The 27,535-nt window shown below is 46.2% G+C and overlaps 1 protein-coding gene across 1 annotated transcript in view; it reads right to left on the bottom strand.

Annotated features, from left to right (window-relative positions):
* Nucleotides 1-333: 333 nt before the first annotated feature.
* Nucleotides 334-27,535, bottom strand: part of TRAF3IP2 (TRAF3 interacting protein 2) — a 37,065-nt gene continuing 9,863 nt past the window's right edge. The window contains exons 2-9 of the mRNA XM_028510822.2: nucleotides 25,234-26,076; nucleotides 16,106-16,298; nucleotides 13,800-13,978; nucleotides 11,682-11,770; nucleotides 7,966-8,034; nucleotides 6,886-7,002; nucleotides 3,210-3,284; nucleotides 334-927 (exon numbers count right to left, since the gene is read on the bottom strand). Of these exons, the coding sequence (XP_028366623.1) occupies nucleotides 781-927; nucleotides 3,210-3,284; nucleotides 6,886-7,002; nucleotides 7,966-8,034; nucleotides 11,682-11,770; nucleotides 13,800-13,978; nucleotides 16,106-16,298; nucleotides 25,234-26,068 (1,704 nt within the window). The 5' untranslated portion in view covers nucleotides 26,069-26,076 and the 3' untranslated portion in view covers nucleotides 334-780. The remainder of the gene's footprint in view (nucleotides 928-3,209; nucleotides 3,285-6,885; nucleotides 7,003-7,965; nucleotides 8,035-11,681; nucleotides 11,771-13,799; nucleotides 13,979-16,105; nucleotides 16,299-25,233; nucleotides 26,077-27,535) is intronic.

The following is a 27,535-nucleotide window of genomic DNA, read 5'->3' on the forward strand; positions in this document are numbered from 1 at the left end:
CACGACGCTAGCCTGCGTTATACATCCCCTATCACTTCATGCAATGCACAAGTGTTTTCACGTGTGTCACCAGACCCTAAGACCTACGATTCTAGTGAGAATCAGTCATGGGTTGTGCAAAGCTGTTGTTTAAAAGTTCTACTGAAAGAATAAAGCTTTCAAGATTATGTTAAAGGGATTGTTTATCTGACTTGAATCTTTTAATACAAAGTAGTCTGTTACATTTATCTCATATTACATCTAAAAAGCCTTATTGATGTCCCCTGAAGCAATTGCTCATATTGTTATAAATTAAAATGTATCTACCTCCTTTGAGATAAGTGAAACACAATGTTACAAAAGAGTAAACATTTTATTATATGTACATGAATCCTCTTGGTCTGAGGCCACACAAGTGTTTGGCTAACACATAAAAGTGGTCTTAAGCAATGGAAGGGTGTTTGTGGTCATTTACATGTATTGCAGCATCATCCACACGATCTCCTTGCTGAGCAGGGAGAGGCCCAGACTGGACAGTCAGAGGGTGAGGAGGAGTAGGCAGTGCGGCTAAGGAGCAGGGAATGCAGAGCAGCCGGGAACTCCACCTCGAAGAGGTGGTCTGTGGAGGTCTCAGAGGGGAGCATACTGTGCAGAACAGCTTTTCTGGGGTTGGAGGGCCCCTCAGGGAGGGACTGAGAATGAACAGCCATGAATGCTGCCAACCAGCCTCAGCTAGAAGAGTCCCCATCAGAGCAGGGCCCCCGCCATGGCATGGCCCCGGTGACCTGGGGACAGGGGGTATCACAAGGGAACCACCTGAAGGGTGGGCAGAGGCCCCCGCGGAGGAGCCACGTACTCTTCCTCTCTGAGCAGTCGCAGCAGGATATTTTTTTTATTCTTGGGCCAGCTGTAGACGTGAGTGTTCTGAAGCCAGGTGGGCACATGCTCCTGCGGGGAGAGAACGACAGGAGCAAAGGCCGTGAGAGGGAAACCTGGATGCCAGACCCCAGCCTCAGTTCCCAAACACCTATGGCTTTCTCTTCAGGGGCGTTTCCTACTAACAACCCTGGGAGCTGCGCTGTTTTGCTTTTGGAAGGGGGTTAACCTGTGACATGCTCTTGGCTTCGGGTGGGAGCCGTATATCTCATTATGGAAACCACATGTGCGCAGCGTTTTCTGTCAGTCTCCCAGGCTACCTGCCCTTTGCATTTCAATGTGCTTTTCACCACCCTCACATAAAAGGGGTAGGACTGAGGTCATGGAGAGTGATGCGAATTCCCCTGTGACTTGGAAAGAAGTATGCCAAGGCTGTGCGCTTAATCTAATTCATTATCCTTTCACTCCAGCCACAGGTCTGGCTTGCAGTGGGAGGAGGAGCCCAGCAGGCCTCAGTTACCAGCAGAGGCAGAAATTGTGAGCCGGGGATGAGGGGGTTGCAATTTTAGACTGCCCTCATGGAGTGGCTGTTCTGGTGGGGAAAGACAGGGAACGAATAAGTAAAACGTAGAGTGTATTCGATGGTGATGCATGCTGCAGAGAAAAATAAAACAGAGAAAGGGGATAGGCAGTGCTGGAGCCTGGATGAATGGTCTGCAGTTTTAAACAGGGTGTTGAGGAGAGGAGTGGGCAGGGTGCGGGGGGGGGGGGGTGCGGCAAGCTTTAAAGAGGTCTGGTCCAGGCAGGTAGAAGAGCCAGGGCCAAGGCACCGTGGTGGGGGTGCTTGGCCTGTTCAAGAAGCAACAGTGTGGCCAAAGAAGACCGGGCAAGAGAGCAGGGACGGGGTCTGGGAGTAGAATGGGCTGTGTCACACAGGGCCTCGCAGGTTTTTCTGAGTAGGTGGCGGTCCTTTGGGGATTGCGGGATGAGCTTAGAATCGGCCCCCGCTATGTGTCAGGCATCATGCAGGGTCCTGATAACACCCCAATGAAAAAGACACAGTTACTGCCTTGAACAGTTAATTGTCTCATGAGGGAGTCAAAATATACAGAAAAAAAACCTATTTTCTAGGCGATGGTATACCCAGGGGGCAGGTGGTGGGAGCAGCCTGCCCCAAGCACAGGCAACAAAGGAAATGTCTGAAGAAGTTTTAAAAGCATCAATAAAACCAGCTAAAAGTTAGTCAGCTTTTTCTGTCACCATGCTCTAGTTACTCTAGACAATTGCTCCCAGTGCCTGCACTCCAACCACAGACCATTGAATCAAGGTGGGCACAGGGGGCGAGAGATCAGGAGAGGTTAGAGAGACTGGGTAACCTAAGGAGAAGCAGGAGTTCACCAGACAGGCCAGTCAGGGGAGGGCATTGCCAACAGAGAGAAAAGAGCGTGCAAAGGCACAGAAACATGAAAGAAAGGTGGATATGGTCTTGTAGTCAGTGGGAAGCTATTACAAAACTTCTCAGCTGGAGAGGTCGGAGCTACATTTTGGATGTTCCTCTTTGACAGCAGGGCAGAGCATGGGTCCAGGTGGAGACCGAGGCCAGTAAGAAGATCTTTCAGTGAGAGCAATGAGTGCCCAGCTGGGCAAGGATGGGAAGGCATACGGTCGTGCAGGCTGTGAACTATGCAACCCCAGATTCCCACTCATATAACTCAGGCCCTCCCTCACCCAGGGCAGAAGTGTCAATGGGGTCCTGACATCTAGGCATCCTCCAGGGTGAAGCTGGGCCTGAGCTCAGGGAGCTGTGGTCTGCCTCTCGAGACTTATACCATGCCACTGCCTTCCCTTTGCCAAGCCTGGTGCATGGCCTCAAATGGTTCTTTGGCCCAATTCCCAAACCTGCTTGTACGCCCTTCTGGTGCAAAAACTGTATGAACCAGAGCAAAGTTCATTTTGGTAATTGTGTAGATTTCATCCCCATATTCAACAGCCGTGAGAGCTGAACTAAGTGCAAGAAAATACTTCCGTAGAACAGCCAGCAAAAAAATGCATATATCTTGACTTTTTTGTACAAGAGATAAGAAGTATCAGATGAACCGTCTCTTTTTTGCTCTTAAGTTAAAATATAAGCGACTTTTTTGTGTGTGATGGCTGTTTGAACAATTAGGACAGAGATGTTCTATGAGATAATGCTCTCTGCTGAACTGAGTGGTACAGCTTGTTGATCTTTCTGGTAACACTGTTATCTCTAAGGAGTGATAAAGAGTTGACAAGGTTTTCCACTTAAAATCCCAGATAGCAAACAAAGCAAAGCTTGAATTCTAAGGGTTTTGTTGTTGTTGTTGTTTGTTTACCTTCTTAGCATTTGGGAAGAGCACAGGGATGAATCTGAAATTCATGCTTCCTTGTTTTATGAACTCAATCTGCATCTGGAACAGAACAAAGCCAAGGTTTAATTTCAGGACCAAGGATGAAGAGCTAATGGTACCTGCAATCATGCAAGCCCACCCTGTACTTTTATTGTGACTTCCTTTGTTGAGTGCCACACCCTCATACTCTGAAGCTCTCCCCACTGCACACCTGTGCCATTTTACTCACTCACCAATCATTCATTGAGGGCCTACTCAAGGTCACAGTCTGTGCCAGACTGCAGGGTTTCAAGGATTAGGATACCTTTTAGGATCTGTTGAACTGGTTCCCATCAGCCCACAAAAGCCAGATGTGTGCCTCTTCCCAATTCTGTGTTCAGTGACTTCACATTGCTAGCTTGAAATTGGCAATGGTGACAGTGTTTATGCCATGGGAATGGGCAGATGCCATGAATCAGGATTTTGGGGGGAATGAGGGAGGCCAGTTTACTAGAATACCACTGATACAATCACTATGCTCACAAAGCCAGCAGTCTAGCAAGCACTCAGGTAGGCCAGTTACCAACCAGAGTGCCGTGTAAGATGCATGAAAAAACTGCCGTGGAAGCCTAAAACAGGGGCCAACTATTCTACATCGTGCTTTGAAGGACGGTTGCAAGGGAGGTGCCGTTTGGATGCTAGAAGAAGGAGTTGGTCAGGCAGGAAAAATGGGGAAGAGGGGAAGGACTTCTCGGCAGAGGAAAGAGCCTGAGCAAATGTCTGGAGGTGTGAAAAATATGTTAGGGGGTTGGGGCCCGCTAGTAAGGCCTTGCAGCTGGATCACAGGATGGGCTGGGGAGGGAGCAGAGGACGGAAGACGAGGCTGGGGGGTATCTCCCAAGCTTTAGGTTTCCCGGACCAGTTCCAACTGCTCTGACACTGCAGTGGCCCAGGGAGATTTAACTGCCAGCAACTCTATCAAAACCAGCATTTGCAATAGGAGAGGAGTCAGAGTTTTCCAAATCCTGTGACCAGCACTGAGTGTTCAGTCTTCTGATGACAGGGAGATGAAGAATTATGAGTTCCTAACTATTTCACCTTCCAATTGATTTTTATTACAGAGCAGTCTCCATCGTGCACGGAATAAAAATAGGACTGAGAAGAACGTGACAGTGGCAATGAATTCACCGAAGAAATCCCTCATAAACACATGCTCTTACACACTCATGCTTATTTGCAAACACACACGAATTATCCACAAGGTGTTTTCTCAGAAGCACCTCCCTTTGAAAATCAGAGGACAACACCAAAAGCATGTTGTTGTTGTTTTTCATTGCCTTGGCGGGGAGGAGGGAGGAGAGAGGGTGAGAGAGAAACATTGATGGGTTCCCTCTTGTAAGTGCCCTGATAGGGGATCAAACCGACAACCTAGATATGTGCCCTGACTGGAAATTGACCCTGTGATCTTTTAGTTTATGGGACAATCTCCGACCAACACAGCCACACAGGCCAGGACCCAAAAGCATGTTTTAAAGTGACCCAAGTACTAGGCAACTAAAAGCACCCACCACATCAGTACAGACACGTGAAAGGAAGGGCATAGTTTACAAGCTAAAGTGAAGAGCCGGATTTCATGTCCAGCTTCCAGGACACTGCGTACTGTGACATTTTGTTTATTCACTAGGCTACTCAATCTGCGGAGCGGCCAGGGGCAGCAGTGCGTGTTTATTTTCTCTCGTATTTCCAGATGCTGGCTGTCTGTGAAGTTTCTGGCTGTGCGATGCCGTGCCTCCTGGGCTCCTTTCACTCCCTCTGCCCTGGAGTTTGCTGCTGCCTGGAAGGGACCAGGAAAGCAGCCAGGAGGGCAGAAGGCACTTCTAGATCCCTTCAGCCCCTTCAGCGATGAGGAAGGGCCCAAGATATCGCTGCCCCAAGAAACTGAGTTTTGAGACAATCTGGTTCATGGCTGGGCACAGGCAGGCAAGCTCCAGGGCAGAGCTGTGTATTACTGCCTGGCATCGCCACACATGAGCAGAGCTTGACAGGCTTCCTCAGGAACTGGTAGGGACCTGGAGCCCTTCCCACACACCAGCTGTCAGCTCCCAGGGCTGGCTGGTTCCTAGAGATGCAGACAGGACATCGAGTGCTTGGGGCCCATGCAGACATGCAGCAGCAGACAGCCAAAGGATGGCAGCACCCACAGCCAGCCATGGCCTCTTAGGGCAGAACTGGTCCTTTTCTGGGCCCTGACCCTGGGCTGTCAGAGTGGGTGAGAGTGGGATAGTAGGGGTTCGTGTCTGAGGGCTCCTTGGCATTACTCTCTGACCTCACCACCAGGCCCGGGCTTTTACTCTGGGTTGGTTCTGGGCTCATATAAGTTGTTGGCACTTGGTAGAGGAGGAGACAGAGATCCTGAAGACCCAGAGGGGGAACACCCACCCACATGTGCTCTTTCATGTGCTCTTTCATGTGCTCCTGATCCACAGGGCAGACCTGATTTAAGTCAATTTCCCTTGAGGTCAAGCTGTAAGACCCTTGGCTGCCTGACTGCCTCCTGCCTGGTGCTGCTCCCCTGTGCCATCTGGACCACTTCTACTCCCTGCCCCATCCTTCTGGCCTGGTCAGTGATCCTTTAGGCCCATTCCAGGTGTCTACCCCTCTTGTGGAATACTGGGGCTGAAATGGAGCTTACAAGTTCTAGTCTAGCGATTTTTAAGACTTATAACATCTCAGAATCCTTGTTAAAAAAATAAGCCTGAGAAAGGCAGAAGAGCTCTGGCTGAGATGGGGTGAAAGGCCCAGAGCACCCACACCCCCAGCACATAGGAGCACCCATCAGGGACTCCATGGGAGAGTTTGAAAGTCACAAGTCTAGTCTGGCATCCTAGTCAAGCATGACTACCTCTGCGGCAGCTCTACGGTCATGGGAAACAGGGAGCCTGCTAGCCCATAAAACAGCCAGGTCGGAGTGCTCTATCAGAGGCTGAGTAAGTCTAATGCCCTATAAATTCCTCCCTCTGGTCTTAGTTTGACCGGGTCCCAGAGTTCATGAGCTATGAACAATAATTGCTTCCCTTGACCGGGCATCCAATACGTGCCACACACTCCAGAAACATTTCACTTCATCTTTACAACAGCTTGGCAAGTGTTAGTGACCCATTCTACGACTAGAGACACAGAGGCATAAAGGGGTTTTAGCAGTTGGCCCCCGGTCACACAACCCACACACGAGGAAGCTGAATTTGAACCAAGTCTGTCTGACGCAACAGCACGAGTCCTTTCCACTTGGCAACTCTGCCTCTGTGAACAGACAGCGGCCGGGGTCCGACACCAGGGCAGGAGCCTCGCTCCTCACAGCCCTGTCTGTGGTTCCTCCCAGGACTTCACACTTATTGGTAAATAATCAAGCTGGCGGAGCTCTGCTCTCAAGAATCTTGGAATGTAGAGATCACAGATTAATCTTCCCTCGTTGCTGATAAGAACACTGAGTCTCAGAGGCGTGGTGAATCGCCCAAAGTCCCAAAGGTAGAGGGGGCAGAACCCACAATCCCCCTCTCCTGCCTGGGGTTCTTCACCAGGGTCTGCCGCCTTCACCGGGTCTCTGGTAAAGGACAGGCCTTCATGGAAGAAAGAGCCGGTCTTTGAGGGCCTGCGAGGTGCTGCGGTTCCCGTCACCACTCACCATTCGATGAATGTACTTAGTGTGTAAGCCGTGCTCATCCTCGTCCAGCTGCGACTCAGCGCCTTCCACATCCTGTTTGTATTTGGGGCTGATTGCTACGATTATCATCACTGTCTTCTGTTAATGAGAGGGAGAAAGCATGTTTACGAAAGTGTAAAGTGTGGTCCATTTGGTGAAGGCAGGCTGGAACCTGGCCAGCAGGGCTGTGAGCTTCCTCTGACACAGTGGAGGGTGGAGGGCTGGGCTCATTCTTGTGGACAGTGAAAGGCACTGGCAGACTCCTGTCTGCCCCTCTCCTCTCTGTCTCCCTCCCCGGCTCCCTTCAGACATGCAGAGCGAATGGCTCTGAGATGCACTCTTCTAAGTGGAGGTGGTTTTGTCCACCATTTTCCACAGCCATCACTAATAAACGGCTAATGAAAGCCCGAATCACTAAGTGATTCTGCAACATAGCAAAACGGCTCTGCAACAGCAATGACGACAAACCCCCTCCCTCCTGCAGATCTAAGCTGCCAGTTACCGCGCTCCTGCCTGCCCTGCTTGTAGCAGCCAGGAGGACAAGACCCTGCCGCAGACAAAAGGAAAAGCCACAAAACCCCAGCCTGCTGATGCTCTGGCCCCAGCCTCTCTCTCCAAAGGCAGCAGCCAGAGTACGGACTGGACACGCTGGCAACAATCAATTTCTATCTTGTTAAAGCACAAAGTGCCTGGGAAAGCTCTTCAGCCCCGTCCTACAAAACACTCGGGGTGGCCTCAGATTAAATTGAATTCTGCCGCTCCCTCCCCACTCCCGCCTTCATTTCCTCCTTTCCTATTCTGGTCAAAAAATTGTTTGCTCTGATTGTTATCAACCACCTGTGTCTGGTTTGACCGTTATTTCCTGCCGGTGCCTGTCCAGGAGGGCGACCCCATCCTTCCTTTCCAAGTCCTTGCAGGGCTGCCAACAAGGGAGGCTTTGTTGATACTTTTTCAGCCTGGGACTCGGGTGGGGGTATGCCAGCGCTTCTTTCATAAAATAGCTTCACAAGCTAATTGTCTTTCTCACCAGGAAATAAACTCAGAATTTCAGAATGTACTTACATCTCTAAGGTAGCGTTCCATCCACTTAATGATATCAATGCCTCGGATTCTATCCTCAAAAATGTCGATCTACAAGAAAAAGATGTGGGGGGTGGCTCTTAATGAGAAGCTTTATCTTGATGCTGAGCAAGAGAAAACACGAGACTATATGCATTTTAAAAAGAAAAAAATATTAATGCTGTTTGCAAGGAGGAACATGTAAGTCTGAAAAACAAACTACAATTTTCTTAAAATGTTTCCCATTTCAACAACAGTAGGCATTGAATTACTTAAAATCTGTAATTAGGATGCACAGGTATACATCAAAATGTATCTTTGCCTACACAATAATTATGTTTTAAAAATCTGAGACTGGGACCACCGAGTTGGAGGTAAGCCAATAGCAGACAAACCAAGTATATCTATATCTACATATACATATATAGCTTGAAAGGCAGACATGGTTCTGGAACATCTTAGTGTGCAAGGATTAAGATACAATTGTGATGCTTTACTTGCATTAGTCAGGTCATTATTATGGTATTATGTCCAGTTTCAATCTATATGTTTATGAAGGATTGTATGAGACTTGGAGCAAATCCAAGGAATAGTCACGCAAACAATTACTAAGATGGTGGAGGAAAGGTTTATGATGAAAATCAAGAGGTAAACAAATTGGGCCTTGAAAAGACATATTAAATGAAGTCTTTGAAGTAGTACTGGAAGGAGAGAGAAGCCAGTTATTTTATTTTACATAAGACCAGGTGTAAGGCCTTTCTTGGGCTCAGGTTTGTCCTACAGCCAGAGACTGGTGAGTGTGTACAGGAGGCTCTTGATTGGAAGGGGGATTACACGCTGGAATGGGTGACTCAGGGAGAGTGTCCTGAGGCGGCATGAGTTGATTCAGCTACACTGCTCCCCGATTGGTTGTCCTAAAGGGCATTCTGCAATTTAGGACTGATCAACTTGAGTCCTAGTCATTCAGCAAGCTTTCCGTGCCATCCACACCCTAGTCTCACCTCTCTTCTCCCCACATGCTTACTCCCTACTTTGGCATCCTTGCACTGCACCCTAAAAGCCCAGTGCAAGACCCCCTGCTGTCTGAATCCTCTCCAAACTCTACCCCAGTGTGACCACAAGTGGTATTGGACAATGAACCACAAGTGGTATTGCACAAAGAATGTTATAACATTCTCTCTTTCACTAGATGTCTCATTTTTGTCTGCCTTATCTCTTCAACCTGGGTCCAGGCCTCCTAGAACGAGATCATGCCTCATGTGCACCAAACTGGCAGATACACACAGGACATAATGCAGGTTTAGGGTGTGTCCTCTACTGACGGGACGGCAAACATGGAACGGCATTCCTTTTGGTTTGGATGACCATTTGCTGCTTTAAAATGTCTGACGTCCAATGACTACGTCAAGTAATCCTGAGAAAGCTCTTGTTAACTCCCTCTTCTTGTGCCAGTAATCTACTTCTGTTATACACGACAGAAGCACCATGAAGTTGGGGCTCAGACAGACAATTTGGCTGTACTCTTGGTTCTACACGTTCCCCTTGCCTGACTCTGGAAACATTACTACAATTCTCTAAGTCTTATTATCTTCATTTGTAATATGTGGTTAATAAACATACTTCCTAGGGTGGTTGAGAGGATTAAAATGAGTAAACATGGAAAAGACATCTCGTAATGCCAGGCATGATGTAGGTACTCAATAAATGGTTATTATTATTATTATCCCAGCATCTCAGTTATTTCCTGCTGGGAGCTGGACACTCTGGGTGGCACAGTGTACTGGCCATCATCCATTTGTCTCTCCAGACCTCTGCCACAGCCCACAGCTTCTGTCAGGCCATCTTCCCCACATGGCCACTGTTACGGGCCAAGTTGTGTAGCCTCCCAATCATTGAAGTCTTAACCCCCCCCCCCACTCATGCCTCATAATGTAAATATGTTCGGAGATAGAGCTTTTAAGGAGGTAATTAAGGTAAATGAGGTGGTATAGGTAGGTGGTCTCTGATCCCATAAGATAGATATCCTTATAGAACAAGATTAGGACACAGAGGACAGACCAGGTGAAGACAGCAGGAGAAGATGGCCATCTACAAGCCGAGGAAGAAGCCTCAGAATGAAATCAATCCTACTGAAACCTTGATCTTGGACTTGTAGCCTCCGGAACTGTGAGGAAATAAGTTTCTGTTGTTCCCAGTCTGGGGTACTTTATGGCAGCCCGGCAAGGCAGTGCAGGCACCCGTCCCAGGCTACAGCAACCGCTGTTGCTCGCCGCGTTAGACCTCGGCGTGGTAGCGCAGGGGCGGCAACTCCCCACTTTCGCTCTTCCTGGGACATCACTCGATTCCCTGTGGATTCCCCAAAACGTACCCAGCATTTTAAAAATAGTCCCTTTTTAAAACTCTCAAATTACCCATTAAGTTTTTTCTCCGCTAAAGAGATCTTAATATATCAATCTAGTAACTTAGCTGTCAGGACTGGGATGTGGGATTCTACCACAGGGCTCCATAGGGATAAGGGTGAAGGAGCAATTTCAATTCTGCCTACGCAGCCCGTGACTATTACGGTCACAAAAACCCGTCCTCTTCTCCTGAGGCAATCAGTGCGCTTATTTGGAAATGACCAAAAGTAAGATCTTTTCTGAAATGTTGGCCTTCTGTGCTGTGACTTGGCTTTATGTCTTGGTTGCCACAGCACTACCTTATTCCAGAAATGAGAAATTGAAATGTTGGTCTCCATATAGTCATGAAGTTGGAGTGTATAAACCATATGACTTTTTAAACTTTCAAATACTTCCATTTAAAAAAATTATAAAGAAAATATTCAAATAAAAACTCCTCTTAAATAACGTCAAATATTTAAAATGGACATTTATTTACTAAATATTCCCTTTTTATCCTTCAGTGCTCTTATCCATAGATAGTTCCCTTCATTTTTTGCCATCCTCTAGAATTCACCATCACTAAATACCCAGAGGAAGCCTCTGGGAAGGAAAAGAAGTGAATTCAGTGTTTGAGGAAAGCCAGCCTTCCAAGTAGGCTCCTGTGATATTTTATTTATTCTGGAAAGAAAAGCCACATGGCTTTAAGCTGTTGCAAGGCACTGCAGGGGACTAGAGGAGCGTGTGCTTCCTGAGATTCCCGAGCCAAGATCACAGTGAACTGGAGGGCTGGGCTGTCTACCTCCCCTGGAACTAGACTAGCCCAGCCGAGAACCTGGCCATGCAGTAGAAGCATCGCTGCTGCGTCCCGATGCAGAAAGGCAGCTGTGCATGGTGGGGGCCCAGGCTGCAGGGCTCCTGTTTCAAACCTCACAGCCCGGTGTCCAACAAAAGACCTTGTAAAATAGGCGGGAGGCCTGGTAAAGCCTGCAGCCTCCTGCATCAGGAGGTACAATCTAAGCGGGCATGAAAAAGGGCAAAGGTTACAGAGTGTGGCAGGAGGCTGGTGTTTCCTTCAAGCCAGGGGTCAGCCACGTCTGGGCTGTCCAGGGGTGCTCAGGGTCACTCATTCAAAAAGTGTGCAAGAAAAACATGCTGGAGATTTTGGATACATTAGAATTAAAAAATAATTACTTAAGTTTATAAGTATTTAGTTCATAATCACATAAATCAAATAGTATAGTTTAAAACATTAACAACTATTATCATTTGTCTCCTTTTGTTTTTCTTTTTCTACATTCATTTTAATTGCTCAGTCTTCTCTTTGAGTAAAATACTTACTGCGGTTTGGAAGCCATTCACTAGCAAAAAGTTCACAAATTTCACCACCTCCATAGCTGTGTCCACAGAATAAGTGATAAAGACTTTCCCTAAGAGAGATTTTTCACACTTATTAGAAACTAGTCAAATAATAATAATTACATTTTGAACAACATTTGTACATTTCATGCAATGTCTTTTGTTCTAGAATAATAAAGGGAACCTCTGGATGGGGCTGGTCTAAGGGCATGTGCATGCAGCAGTGTGGATTGCTGTCCTCAGGACATAGCTCTGCGAGCCCAGAGGAGCAGGGGCCCGTCCGAGGGTGTGCAGACTACTCGGGGTGCATGGAAAGAAGAGGCACAGGGGAGAGCACTGGCAGGCTGAGACAAGCCAAGGGGGTCTGAAAAACCACATGATGCATTAACAAAACATCCACCCCTTCCCCCCAACCTGCATGTCCTGAAGATCAGGCCACCACCTGGTTTCTTAGAGACACTTGGCACTGTGCCTAAGGAATACTCTCACAGCAGGCTAAGAAGCTGCATCTTGCTAAGGCGCCACCCTGCAGTGTTCTCCTTTGATCTCATGATGCTCTCTGCTGCCTTGAATTCTTGCTTGACAAGAGCAAGTGAGGGAAGAGGGAAAGGGGTTCCCCACCCCCTCTGCCCTCCTCCCTCCGCATCCACTCCCTGGTGGGGGAAGGCCAGGAAGTTGGAGTAGACTAAAGCACAAGTCAGAAATGTCAGTACAACTTCAGCAGCTTGAAGGAGAGACGTTGCCTCTGGGCATTCGGCATCACTGCCTCCCTTGCTGCTCCCTAGGTCGACCTAGAGCAACAGACAGCATTGTGCCTCCCCATTTGACCCAGTCAGCGTGAGAATCAGTGTTTTCTCAGGCATAAGCCTTGGGGAAATTATCTGGCTAGCACGTTAATGTGGTAGATGAAAAATCTTTGTGTGTTGGTTTTTGGTCTGGAATGAACCCGCTAAATCTCAGGAAGCCCCTGGGGCAGAGAGTGGAGGAGAGGGTGGAGCTGGGGAGAAAATATGGGTCTGTATACATTAATCTATGTTTAGGCTCTTGTTTTTTAAAACATTCCTCTCAAATGCAAGAGTGTACAAAGGTCATGCTGGCTCATTTAAGGAGGCAGGTGTATCGATGGCATTCAACCCCTTTTCTTCTCAACACTGAACATTCAACCAATTCCTATACAAAAATTGTTATATTTTTCAGAAATTCTTCAGAAATTCTCAAAAATTCTTCAGAAATTCTCAAAATTAAAATGCGTAAGATTTTAAGATTTTTAAAAGTTTTTAAGTGAAAAACAACAATGGGTCATAGTAATAGAAATCGTTCAGTCCTAAATGACTAAAGAGCACAGATTTTAGGAATGAGTACATGTAAAGGGTTTAATTTTCAAGTTTGGTTCAGAGAAGTGCCCAGATTTGGACAAGACTTCTTGAAATTAACCCGAGCTTCTTGAGCAAGCATGGCAGAATGTAACGATTTCACAAGTGGTGGCTGTTTTCTTAAAAATTCTAGACCTTACTGACCTTACTAGGAGAACATTTTGGTGATATTTCAACATTTTTTGTTTCTAGCTGCAAAATGTGGAAAAGGAATCATTACCTGACACATAGTCAAATGTTTCTTTTAATAAAAGTCTTAGTTTGCATTTGGTTGTAAGGCAGCAAGGAGAATGTGAGACTGCTTTTTCCCAACAAGATTGTTCATCCCTGCAGGAAATGACCTCGTTCTTGATGGCTGCTGCTAATTTATGGTGAGACGCTAGTTCCCAGGCCAATACCACATGGGTATCCAATCAATTTACCCAGGGACAAGTCCACTCAAGAGCATTGTTTGGAAGAGGGAAAAAGCACTGGGTTTATTTGTTGTTGGAATGTGTGTTTAGGAAAATCTAGTGGTAAGCACTTTGTGAGTATTGCTGGTAGAGTCCAAATCACTAAAATCATTTATAAAAAATGTTGGTTACTTTTTTAGTAAAAAGCAAAAAAGTAAATTTTATTCTTACTGTATATATGAGAAGTATCCAAGATTATGGATGAATAATCATGAAGCACTCTCAAAGTATAAGGTCGGACAAGAAGAAGAAGAAAGACACTGCAAACAACTTACGTAATTCCTCTGGCAAATTGCTTATTTTCAGAGTTCCCCTGGCTGGAGGGTTACTAGGGGGTCTGGGGACAGCAGCTGGAGATGGAGCCTGGGGGCCCTGTGGTCTCAGCTCTGCAGGACAGTCCCAGGACTCCTCAGGGGCTCCAGCTCTGTTATGTGGCTGGTTATGCAGCTGGTCCCTGGAAAGGAATACATTCACAATTAAAATGTTCATTTTCAACAAAGACACACCTTGAGAAACAGGAAGGCTTTCAAAACTATGGGAAGATACCAGTGAACTCTCTCTCTCTCTTCTGCTTCCATTTTTTTTCTGAGTCACAGGGTCAAGGATTGCTCCATGGAGTTTCGGTTAATGAGCAATGGGGCTGGTTGCCATGAGTAAGGGTCTGTGCTAGGGCGCCAAAGAAAGCAGGGTTTGATTTCTCAACTCAAGGAGTACCTAAGTGGGAGGATAAGTCTCACGGATAGGGCTTATAAGGCCACCAGTAAAACAATATGTTGTGATACGAGGTTGGCGTTACAGGCATTCAGGTAAAAAGGACTTTTACCTCATGATAGAGAACATCTAATTATGTATCAAAAAGTAGAATGGCCATGCAAATTTAAAAGCATTTATGTTGTTAATATATGGACGAACATCTGATACTGAAGATCCTTTCAGGAGGTTTCTACCGCATGGTCGGTTGGCATCTTTACTATTGCTTTGGTTGCCGGGATCCCCATGAACCCGTCAGACGCACTCGCGGGAGGTTCGGAAGTCAGAAGGAAATGGAAGCCATTCCTCTGCTACTTCTGTGGTTTCTGTCGATAAGTGCCGTCATGTGGTGCCGAGTTCCCCGGGAATCAGCCCAGTATTCCATTACCAGCTTTGCAGTGTTGTGGTCATGGCATGGGTGTCCATTTTTGGCCAGTGCCGACACAGCCGGCACAGAGGGGAGGCAGGAGCTGCAGTGCGGCCGGCCACCGCGTTCTGGGTTGTACCGTGGCAGCGCGGCCAAGAGGGGCGGGCTCCACGGAGACTTTCTGATCCTCTGCCGCTCTGACCGTAACAAAGGAAGCAGCCCGTTTGGTGCTCTTTGCTGGGGTGTTGCTCTGGGATCGTCCCTGGACACCCAGCCTCAAGTTTGCTCCTCCGACCTCCAATAATTTTGTAAGCACCCAGTTTGCAAATGAAGCTCCTGCTTAAAATAGCTAGAGCTAGTTGACTGAATTCTAACTGATAAATTTCCTTTACATTTCCAGGTAGTAGGAACATGGATGTTTCTATTTGTTTTGTGTTTGAGATTATTTTAAATTTAAAAAAAGATTGCAAAATATGTGCATATGCCAATTTTTAATAGATTATTGCTTATGTTTTCATATTTTTACCCAAAAAGGTTATCAGAAATTCTGAGATGTATGCAATAGGATTTTTAATAAAATTATACATAATCCAAACTATATTTCTAAAATTTTAATATTTGAGGGAGTTATTTTATTTTATATTTTTACTAATACACAGAAAAAAATCCCACAAAATATGCTTTCTGCTAATAGGAATCCAGTTCCATATCCTTCTGGCATTAAATCCCTTTATCCCTCAAGTTGTTTGGTTGTTATAGAAGACATTTGCTCATTTGATAAAGGTCATAAATTGGGAAGCTCCATTTACGAGTTTTTCCTACATATTTGAGATACATAAATTGAGAGAAAAGTGAAATTTGAAGAAGAATCAAAGGATAACAGTGAGAAGAAAAATGAGTGAAGTGTCACACAATTGCAGTCAAGAAAAATCAGAATTGGTTTCCTGGAAGAAGTATAGAAAAGACCTAATAATGGCATTCGACAAGTGTGAATGCTTTGGTTACAAAAGAAAATCACAGATTATTTTAAATTTCTACTGGGAACTAATTGAATTTAAAATTCCAAAGTAAGAAATGGGTGTAAACAGGCACACAAACTAGGGATATAAAAAAAGAACCTCCTAGAGGTGGAAGTCAGTCTCAGTAAAACTAAAACCCTATCTCATGGGCTAACAGGTCAGGTGATCTGAAGGGCAAAGAATCAAGTGTGACTTAGCACCTGAAGGGCCTTTCTTTCAAGAGAATTTTGATCAGTCATCAGTGGCTTTGTAAGTCTGGTAAAGAGATTCTTGTCAGCCAGCTTCCTTTTCCTCCTGACCTGAAAAGTCTGCGTGGGGCGTTCCTCTCTGTGGCTTGGCCACTACACTGGGGAGTAAAGCAACAGAGTTTTGATACACCTTGTCTGCACTGGCATCATGCTTTTTCATGTTCAGACTGTCTGCAGGTTGGCCCCTTAATACTTACAGATACCTCGGGAGCCCCGGGGAGGAATAGTCTCTTTGAGCGGGCCTCTCTCCTTCGTCCCAGGGGCTGGGATAGTTCAGGATGACCTTCTGCACAGGGTGCGGGCCTCTTTCACTGGCTCCCGGTGGGGGCTGCCCAGGCAGGGGTGGTTGGATCACTTGCTGGTAGGCTGCCCGAGGGTAGTTGTGGCCATCTGTAGACAAGACAGCCAAGAGAACAGGGAAGACTGACTCTAGCCCCTTCGTGTGAAAGGAGAGGTAAGCTCGTTGAAAATGTTTGCCTTGATCCCAGCTGAGGATTCCAGATGTCAGTCACCACCTCTGTGATGTTTGCCATATTTCAGTACTGTCACTTACTTGATAGTTTTTATTAAATTGAGTCATTGTGAGTGTTTTCTAAAATAAAAACATCTGTGAAATCCCGAGTTTGGTGTTCTAATTGGAAAGTGCAAAGCTCCACACAGGCCCCCTATTTTAATAAGATACTTAGGATAATCCAACCATGAAGAAACTCTCCCACACCACCTTTCCTACTGCAATTCCCCCAAGTTCCTAGAGCCCACGGCTAGGAAAAATTGTCCCCACGATAGATACAGAATCACAACTTTTCTCTCTTTTCCCCCCAAGTGGCCATTCACATACTGCTTTCTTTTACAAAGAAATAAATGAATGAAAACTGGACTCATACCTCTGGAAAAGAGCCAACTAGTTGGCAATACCACGCAATGTTTTTGGTCCTCTCTTGCTAAAGCCTACGTGGACTTGAAGCCAGGTCAGTAAAGAGAGGGCAGGGCTCGGAGCACAGCCAGGCCTGGCAGTGACTTATGTGACTGTGTAGCCTAGGAGAAAGTTGGTCTTGCCAACCCTAGGAGCAGCAGAGTTTTGAGGGAAGAAGGGCAGCCTGCCTGTCCAGGCGAGAGAAGAGCACCGAAGGCCAGAGGAGGGAAGCAGGGCACCCGGTACACCTGAGAGAGGAAGGCTCTGAGGGACTGCCCAGGCCCAAAGTGGCTCAGGTGTGGGAAACCTGAGAGGTGGGGCTGTGCCTTGGGGGTGGGCCCAGCCTCTGAGGGAACTGGAGAGAGCCAAGTGGGTAACCCTGCAAAATGAGCCGTGAGCACCTGAGCACCTCCTGTGAGCCAAGCGTTGCCACCCCTGTCCACATAAGAAGCTGGATGATCCAGGAGACCCAGCCAGTTAGGGCAAGAAGGAACCTTGTTTTTCCACAAATATATATGGTCTTAATCTTTTTTCTGATTTTAAAAAGTAATAATCAAGTTTTCCCACTGTAGGTAGGATACATGCAAGGTGAAATAAAACTTGCAAGCAAGCAAGAAAGAAAGTAACAGACAAGGAAGGTTGGAACCAGAATGTAGAGGGTGAGGCTGTGGCCAGTCATTGTATTCTTAGTTTGGTAAGGAGTCAGGAGCCATTGACATTTTCAGGGGAACATTCAGGGGAATGATGTCCTCAAATACAGAACAGAAGACAGAAAGCATTTGTGTTCACTTGGATGGCTTCCTTGAGGTCATCACTGTCTGGATGCAGGAAACTTGGCTGGGTGACTCTGGAAATGTGCCCGAGCCAGTCACTCAAGCATGGTCAGATTCCCTGGATTCAATCTGTTGTCTGCTTTGACCTGTGACACTAGCCAGATCCTTCTTGTCATGCTTCCTCTGGCAAAAGTGACCATTCCCCACCAGCCCAGGTTGTCTTCTGGCCCTGACTGTAACCCTTGCCCTGCTATTGCTAAGGACTGGCCAGGACACTGGGGGCTTAGGCAAGGGGAAGAGGCTAAAAGGAACTTCCTGGGTCTATCCCAGACAAGTAAAGAAGACCACGACTTGGAGGGCATCTCCAGAGTGGGCAGGCAGAGACCCCTGTGTTCTAACACAAGATACACTGTGCAGGTTTTGCTTTGACAGCTTTGCTGGGGCTGGTCAGATAGGTCCCAAGGGGTCCAGATGGCAGGTTTTGGGCCAACAGGGCAAGTCACTACTGCTGCTCCTTCTTCCCAGCTGGGAAAGGGCAAAAAGCACCACTGCCATCAGGTCACCAGGCGGGGCCAGCCCTGCTTTCAGCCAGGTCAAGCACAAGTGGACTATCCACAAAACCAGCTGTAGGAACAGCCCTCCAGAGATCCCATCGCACTTAAAATCCACCCTGCGAGATTGGGTCCCAGTCCTTCTGGTCTCCTACCTCTTCCATGTCCTTGCACGCCCACCCAGCCCCAGCTACCCTGGCCATCTTTCTTCACCTTGAGCACCCCAAGTTTGTCCCCACCTCTGGGACCTTCAGTTGCCATCCTCTCTGCGCAGAATATTTTTGCCTTATGTCTTTGCAGATCAACTTCTTGTCACTCAGGGCCCAGCTCAGATATCACCTGTTCACCTAGTTGTCCTATCCCATCCCCCCACCCCCATTTTATTTTCTTCACAGCACTTACTAATTTGTTCAAGTAAGCAGGACTCTTACTTATCGACTTCTTGTCCGCCTTCCCTTGTAGCATCTGAGTTCTGCGAAAGCACAGACTGTGTATGTTTGTCATGTCTCCAAGCACAGTGCCGGCTCCAGGGGATGCCCGATAAACGAATGAATGAAGACTGAACAGTTACAGTCTTCCATACGAGCCAACTCCACACACACACACAGAAGCCACTCAGGGTGGCACAACCTGCTTGCTAGGCCTGGGGTCTCCTAGGTTACTCTCATCTGCTGTCCACTTTTTTCAGTGCCTCCCTCAGGAAGTAGGAAGAACAAAGGCAAGGCAAAAGAAGAGAAACTTTGCTTTGCCAGTGGCCTTGAAGGTTTTTAATATTTGAAGCACTTTTTGCTTCCCATATCCATTAATAAGTGGCTAATAAGGTTTTGTTTGCTTTAAAAGGACTACCAAGCTCTAATCATAGGGTTTGTTTCTTTTCCAGAAAGCGGATGTTAGTGCTGTTAATCAAAAGCCTTTGAATCAAGGTCATATGATTTCTAACAGATTATTTCCCGCACAACACGTTTTTGTCTCATAGCAACAAATCTTATCATTAAAATCACCAAGGCATGTGGGCTAAGTGTTTGATTAGCTGTAACTTCCATTTCTGAAATGGCCACCTGTGTTAAAAACTTAAACCTAAGGTTTATATGAGCAGATGAAATGATCCACCTCATCTATTTTTAAATTAAGGCACTGACAATATAGTCTTCTATGCTGCCCTTTGATTGTTAAAAAAAAAAAGAGAAATATTGAATAGCAGGGGATATATCAAACATAAGCTTTTGTTTTTGTAAGTGGAATTTGGTTTTGTCTGGAATTTGGCTGGTTGTATAGAAAAGTTGCTAAATAAAAACTGTGTTTAGCAGATAGGTGAATATCTTTCATTGCTCAATTTTCGATCATTTCAATGGCAAGTGCCATTTTAATAGAGTCTTACTAGTTTCGTTGGGTGCCACATATATAACAATGGCCAACACTTATTGGGTACTTGCTACATGCCAAGCGCTGTTCTAAATTCTTTATTCAGGATTATAGAGTTCAATGTTCTGTTTTCCTAAAGAAATTTAACTTAGAATCAAATCCAAATTTCTTACCTAGCCTTGCATCCATCATCTTTAGCATATCAAGTCTCTCCCCGCTCACCCTGCTGCAGCTCTGCCGGCTCGCTTTTGGGATCCTAGCAAGCTCCCACTTCCTCGACCCTCTCATCCTTCAGGTTTCAACTCAGATGCGTCCTCTTCCAAAAGCCCTCCTCTGGCCTCCCTGTCTATTAATGCCTGTTCTAACACCTGGTTATCACTTCTACCTGTTTTGTTTGCTGATTTCTACTTATCTGTCTCCCAGTACACTGCAGAAGAAAAGACCATGTGTTATAGTTACCAATGTACACCCAGTGCCTAGCAGAGTACTTGGCCAATATTTGTTGAACAAATTAATACATGAATGGAAAAGTTCTGTTTCCAAACCCCATTGACCCCTTTCTGTTCTGCCCCTCTCGTGTAAGACAATTAGAGATGGCCTTGCCAATGCTGGATGTCTCAAAGACTGTACTCACAATTAGGGATCACTCCTCTCCCTGGGATGTAGGGAACAGGTTTCTTTTTATTCATTCAATAAATATTATTGAATTTCTATGGCTAGACATTCAGTGAACACAGATAAATAGCATACAGTTCCCTTACGTAGCTCAAAATAAATGGAGAGAGAAAGAGAGAAAATCTGTGTGTCCGTGGGTGTCTGTTTTGAAACACAAACCCACACTCGTTAGTGTATGAAGAGAGGCGTGCAAGTCAGCAGCCACCTACGTGGTAGACTTAAGAATTGCTGCCCAGAAAATCTCCCCCACGGACTTGTCCCCAGTGTCTAAAATCCCGTCAAGAGAGTTTATTCTGTGGGAGATGAAGAATAGGAGGTGGTGGGTGGTGTGATATACACATGATTTGTTAGCGTGGTTAGCTCTTCGATTCTGAGGCGGGGTTAATCACAAGACACAATACACATCTTAGAATAATAAATGGTGCCCAGAGCGGTATGTTATTTGTCAGTCTTATGACCCTCTTGGCCTGGGTACACATGGTCTTCATGTTACTGGGTTTTTACCACTTGGAATTTGTAAACCAAATCCTAATGAGGTTTTCCATTAGACAAAACATTCAACATTTTTCTTCCTTATTAAGAATGGTATTACAGGAGTTTATGGGAGAGCAAATAAAATCTGATTTTCAAGTTGTTGAAAAACATCATGATACGATGCAGTTTAGTTAGGAAACAAAACAGCTAACACATGCTGTTAGAGGAACCCGCTCACTCCCAGCAGCTGGGGCTCTGAGGGGCAACTCCTCTCTCCATCATCGCTCACCCCCACACCCCGTTTGTCTTTTCCTTACTTTTGATTGTGTGTACACTCTAGCACACAAATCATCATTTTTGGGGAGTCCACATGAGCAACAGTAGGTATGTATCCACAGTTTTATTTCATTCAGTCTCCTTGGTAGATAAAGCAGGAATTGCATAGTAAAAATAAGGGGCTCTTTAGATTTAATATGTTCTTTTTTTCCTAATTTATTTGCATTACAGGTTTCATTTGATTGCACAGCCATGATCTCTATTCCGGTGGCCTCTCCCAGAAGGATTCTCAGGCCGCCTTCTGCAATGGTTGGGGGAGAAGGGAACACAGGCCTACTTCCACTTTTCATTTTCACTTGCTTTGAAAACTTTTTTTTTTTTCACATGAAAGGGGAGACCAGTAACCATTTTTGCTTTAACTTGCAAAAGCGAAGATATGCCATTTGCATGGTGATCATTATTTATTTATATTTTCATTAACAGATGAGGAAGTAATGCTCTTCTAAAGCCGAGGAGAACCACGTAGCCATGGTTTCCAACTGCACAAGCATCCCTTAGGTGAACGGTTCTTTTGAAGTGGTTTTGTTGGCAATTAAATGCTGTTATAGCCCTGACATGAAACTAAGCATTGTACACATGCTTTGAATACTTAAAATCTGTACCAGCAAAAAGAAGCTGGAAGTCGAGGAGCCCTCTACAGAGCCGTGCTGCAGGATTTTGATTTAAATAATAACAATAATGAAGAGCTGCTAGTTATTGAGGGCTTACTAAAACCCAGCCATGTTCCTAGTATCTTTAATTCATCATCTCGTTTAATCCTCACAGCAACTGTCATTGGGGCCTTTGCTATTGGGGCCTCATGGCATATTCTGGGCTCGCATTGCTCTGGAGAAAAACCATAAACACTGGGCTTCCATGACAGAAAGAACCCAACCCTGACCCTCTTCCCCATGATTAGATGCCTTTGGGAGCCAGGGCCAAGGCACACTTAGGGTGAATTAGGGTGAGCTACCCTGTATACTCTCATTTCCCCTTACTCTTCTTTTTTCTTTCTAACTTTTACTTGTTTTTCAATTATAAAAGTAATACCTGTTTGCTCTAACAAATTTAACAACAATATATAGAGTTAGAAGGAAAATCCCCCCATCTCCTCTTACATCTCTGCCCCCTCCTCCATGACCACTTCTAATGGCTGCAGCCAGACTTTTTAACATATAGTTTTTAAACATCTATAGTTTTAAAAAAACAACATGTATCAACACTGCATGTTTTCCACTTAATCTTTTTTTTTTTTACTGTCAGAATGTATATTTTACTCTGTAACAGGGGCCTAGTCATCCACTGTATAAGCCACTCAGATTACTTATCTGTCCCCTTAGTCATAAGGATTTTAGTTTTTCTTTTTACGCTAGTGCAACAGTGCTTTGATAGGCATCCTCGATCATGTGTTTTCACACACTTGTCCAATGTTTCTGTAGCACAGACTCCTACAAGGGAGGCTGCGGGGCCAAAGAGGAAGCACGTTTAAGTTTTGTTAAGCAGTGACAGTGCCTCCTGGAGGGTCCTGCCGATCGGCCCTCCTGCCCAGAGCAGATGGGAGTGACCGTTTCTCCAAACCCCACTGACACTGGCTGCCATTCAAGGTTTTTAGTTTCTGTGCACCTAATTAGGAAACATGTATCTCTAAAATTTTTGTACATATAAACTTTTCTTGAATTTAGTAATGTTAGGCTTGGTTCCATATGTTTATTGGCTATTTGTATATTTTCTGTGAACTGTTCCATTTTCCTGTCCAAGTTCTCTCCTCTCTGCCTTTCATCACCTCCCTTTACTCCCAGGATCCCAGGAGGCCCCTTCCTCCCTCCCCTCAGTAGAAGGAAAGAATACAGAAAGCAAAGGGAAGGGACCTGATGAAAGAAGCCAGGCCGTGCAGTACTGGAGGCTAAACGCGTCCCCAGGCAGGGAGCGTTTGCCGTTTAAGAGAGCCTGCCCAGAGCGGGCGAGGCCTACCTCCAAAGACTGGACTGTTGATGGTGCCAATTTAGGCTTCAATGGGAAAATATTTTCAGATAGGAAGATCTTCCTGGGACCCTCATATTCCAATGAGCCAAAGCTTCCTTTGGCTGTCACTGTGAAGCTTTCTCCTGTGAGGAGATGAAAGCAACTGCTTGGGATGTAGTATCACTAAGCCCTCGACTATTCACACATCTACACATTAATCTAAGGGACTAATCAGAGGTGCAGATAACTTATGTATGTAATGTCTGTCACATCATTGCTTATTGGATAAAAAACTGGGAACTACTTAAAATGTCCAACAATGGAGAATAAAACAATTTAGTAGCTTCATCTGATGAAATACTATGTAGCGTTTTTAAATGATGCCACAAAAAGTGCACTGAATGTCCTTGGAAACCAGTTTGATTTGACAGTAAATGTATAAGCAAGGAAAAAAGAAACAGAAAGAAATGTGTCAAAAGCCTAATAGGGAATTACATTTGGGTGACGGAAATACAAACTGAACTTTTGGGCACATTCCGATTCTGAGCGTGAACAAATATTACTGTTGTGATCAGAAAAATTATCTTTAAGTGCAGATAATAAATGTTTTAAAAAAGTAGTTCATGGTATTCTTCTCACCCTTTAACCTGGAAATCATTGAGAAATAAAGGCAACCCTGACCCTGTCAAGGTTTGTTTCTCTCGCTTAGGGAACTCCAGCCGTGAGTGCTAATGCTGGGCATGCAGAGCAGGCGGGTGGCATCGAGACTCCCAGCAGCTGGCTCCCAGCACCCACCACCCTGCCTCTTGGTTTTAGGCCTCAGGGCTCTTTCTCCTCAAGCCCTGCTGTTTTCACACCTCCTGGCCTTTCTCTGAAAGTCATGTTCCTTCTTACCTGTTTCTCTTAAGTTAAATTCCTCTATTTCCTTCCTTTAAGAAAATTATTAATTGCTTATTGCTCCATTCACTTTAGGGAGCTTTATACTAAGTGTACAAACACAATATGTAAATTGTGGCTTATATAGCACTTGTAATTCTTTCTACAATTTATTTTAAAACTAGGTGTCAGGCCTCTGGAAAGACTTCTCGTACCACTTGAATTGCTTTTGGTACAGTGTTTATGTGCTAAGAAACGTATCCTGTCTCAGAGCCCTGTGTTTGATCTGTAAAGTCCTGTCATTATTTTTCAGTGGCCTTGGTGGAGATTTAATACCAAGGATTATGATGAACCTTTTATCTCAATTTAAAACTGTATCTGTTTCAGAGATGCTTAATGTACTGATACATATTATTCATTCATTCATTCAGAAATAATTTACTGAGAGTCTAGTATACGGTGGTCACTGTGCTAAATGCTGGGGAGTTGTGGGTTGAAAATACATCTTTACTGACGTGCAAGAGCTTGCATTCTGGAAAGACAAGTGCACATACTGGTTACTAGGTGCCCTGACAGGCAGAAAAACAATACAGAGAGCCTGAAGGAGGGACTCATCCAGGGAGGTTTCAGAGGGAACACTTGAGCTAAGTCTTAAAAGATGTACATAGTGATGGTTGTGCAACTCTGTAAATATACTACAATTCATTGAATTGTACATTTAAAATGGGCAAAAGGTAAACTTTGCAGCATGTAAATTAGATCTCAATAAAGCTGCTTAAGAAGAAGAAGAGGTGTAGAGCTGGGTCAAATGCACGACAAAGGGAAGAACATTCTGGATGGGCAAATGCTTGGGGCACAAAACAGCCAGGCCAACTGGGGGACTGCTGTCCTGGGTGCGGCTAGAAGGGAGGGCAGCGGTGAGTGGCTGCAGTCTGCTAAGGGACTGAAGCAACCGAATCACAGGAGCAATGTGATCTTCAGGTCATGGCGCGAATCCAGAGTCTCAGAGACATTCTGATTTTTTGGCTGAAGGCCCCTTTGCCAAATCTAAGACGGGAAGGAAGCATGCAGAGGAAGAACCCAGAGGCCCAAGCATTAAGACAACAAACAAGTTTTCTAGGAGTCTTTTGGGTCATCTTCCTGCCTCTAGGCAGGTTTCCGTTAAATTAACCTAGACAGAAGAAACTTTCTTTGCCCTTAAAGCTTTCTAGAGAAGCAGGCTCCAAGTGGGACAGGTTTTGGGCCAAGATAAAGCATTCTTCTAAAGCCCCTTGCAAATCCAACCACACACGGAAGGCCCTATGGGAAGCAAAATGCCCTCCCTGCATTCTGACATGTCTGTGCTGACCTGCGGATATGAGGCATTGACCTTGTTTACCTAGTCACCGAGCCCAGAATGTTCAAAAGAGGGAAGGCTCACTTACATGGCACCTGGTGATGGGGGCCTCCAGGACAATGGTACTGGTAGTTCCACTGAGCATGTGGGGAAGGGCTGGGACGCAGCATCTGTGCACACGCTGGATACCTCTGCTGTTCAGACGGATCGTACTCCCTGGACCTGAGAGGTCTGGGGAGGTCCTGGGGGTAACACGCAGAAGTGAGGGGCAGGGGCCTTTCCAGCTGCTTGATGCCCAGGACGTCCCGGGGCTGGGAATCATACCCCGTGTCTATGGTCGGCAGATCTGGGGCTGCTCGGCTCCTGTGGAGCTGGGGCCGTGGCACCATCTCTTGGCTCTGGCCTGAGGAGTCTGCTAAGGCATTCGGTAAACTTTGGTCTGATTTGTGTGAGTCATGGCCAGTGTCAGGAGAAGCTGCTGAAAGCTGAGATCCCAGCCATTGATTACGTTTTTCCATAAATAAAAACTGATGCTCTTGTGGGAGGGTTCCAACCACAGACTCGCTGGCTGCAGAGCAGTCCGGGGGCAAATCATTGCCTGGGTCCGGGTGTCTCCTCCAGAAGCTGTCTTCACCCTCCGCCAGGACTTTGGTGCGCAGGCAGGTGATCTGCTGGGACACAGGCCGCCGGCAGTTTGAAAGTTTCAGGTGTGGGTAAGCCTGAGAAAAGTCTCCTGAGGAACAATCAGGGGCTTGGGGTGTGGACAAGCTGTTGGGTGCCGACACACAGTTGGGTGCCATGTGCCTTGTATGTGGAGCAGGTGGTTCTGATTCCTCTTCCAGGGGATATCCTGGGATTGGTTTTAGTAACTGACTCGGGAATGGTTCTGATTCATCAACCTCCACGGGAATGCTTCGGTTCATCCTAGTTTCTGAAAGAAGAGAAAACACGCTGCAGTCTTAGGAGACAGATCATGTTTTGGAGTCTCTACTTTATGACCTTAAGGGACCTCATTCGAGATATGGTTTAAATTAACGGTGGTGTGACACCGACATGCTCACAGAGCCCCAATCACATAAAGTTGTTTACTTGTGCTTCGGGCAAAGGCATTCGTGTTTATTAAGATATTTGTATCTGGATGGCGACTCAGAGGATGTGACCGGACACTCTCGCGGCAGACAGCACGGGGGAAGACAGACAGAAATCAAAGGCGGGGTGTTGAGGAGAGAAACTGAGTCCCACTGTGGGCGGCTTTGTGTGTGCTCACAGACGTCTGGGCCGTGAGCGGAGGAGACACCAGGCAGTGCGACGCTGGCTGTCTCTGGGGATGGAACTGAGCTGGGGGAGAGGTGTGAGAGAGAGAGTTTTCACCTTTCAGACATTCAAAATTTTGATGTGTGACTATTGCCCAATCAAAAAAGGAAAGGAAAAAAAAAGAAATCCCACACTTAAGAGCCCTGAGAAAAGGTCGCAGTGACATTGTGCACTGAACGACCGCAGGTTGCTGAGAGGACTTCATTTCCTCTGGCGGCGTGCCCTGCAGTGGAGACAGCCGTGCGCATCTGGTTTGGGATGTACTGGCTGAACTAGCAAGCTTTGCTAAACTAGCCATTAGCCCACAGCCCAGGTAGTACTGGTTTTACCTGTGGGAATGGAACTCTTAATCGACATAACAAAATGAGGAGGAAAACTGGCCTCCCCTTGTGGATTGCCATGGTGCCGGAGGAGGTGCAGGGGAGGGAAGACAGCTGGCAGAGACGGGAGGCCTGGGAGGGACTGAGGTCTGCACTCCCCTCCCAAGCAGGAGCAGGTGTCCTGGGAGGGGACAAGGGTGTGAAAAAGGGAAAAATCCCAGAGGCTTGTTCAATGCAGGCCTTGCACTGAGCATACTTTAAATGCCACACAGAGAAAGGGGTGGTGCTCGTGGGGGGTAGGTTTTTAAATTCATATCTTGGATCCGTGTAGAATCTCAACCACCAACATTTACTGAGGGCTTGCTGTGCCTAAAATCATGGTGTACCTCAACTATTGTTCTAAGACAAGTTTTGAAAAATACGAATTCACCTTCTCCAAAGCCCTGTGTCTAACCCAGTGGCAACGTACCAGCATGTATTTTCAAATGCTCCCCCTCAGAGCAGAGGTGGGGCCTGCCCTTTCCCACCAATTTTGTCTTCACTGCCTGTAGAAAGATACCTGAATCTGTCTCTCCACTGTGTGCCAAAGGGATGCCAACACTCTTCTCTTGCCCACACTCGGTAACAACCTTACCCATCTGCTGCATGCGACCTTTGTACAGTTTTCTGGCACAACAGAAAACTTGAGCTTCTCACTCCCCGCTGGCCCCCTCTCCCTGCCTGTCTCCTCTTTCTCTCCTTCCCAGGCTGCGCTCC

Source organism: Phyllostomus discolor, chromosome 4, assembly GCF_004126475.2.
Source record: "Phyllostomus discolor isolate MPI-MPIP mPhyDis1 chromosome 4, mPhyDis1.pri.v3, whole genome shotgun sequence".
NCBI lineage: Eukaryota > Metazoa > Chordata > Mammalia > Chiroptera > Phyllostomidae > Phyllostomus > Phyllostomus discolor.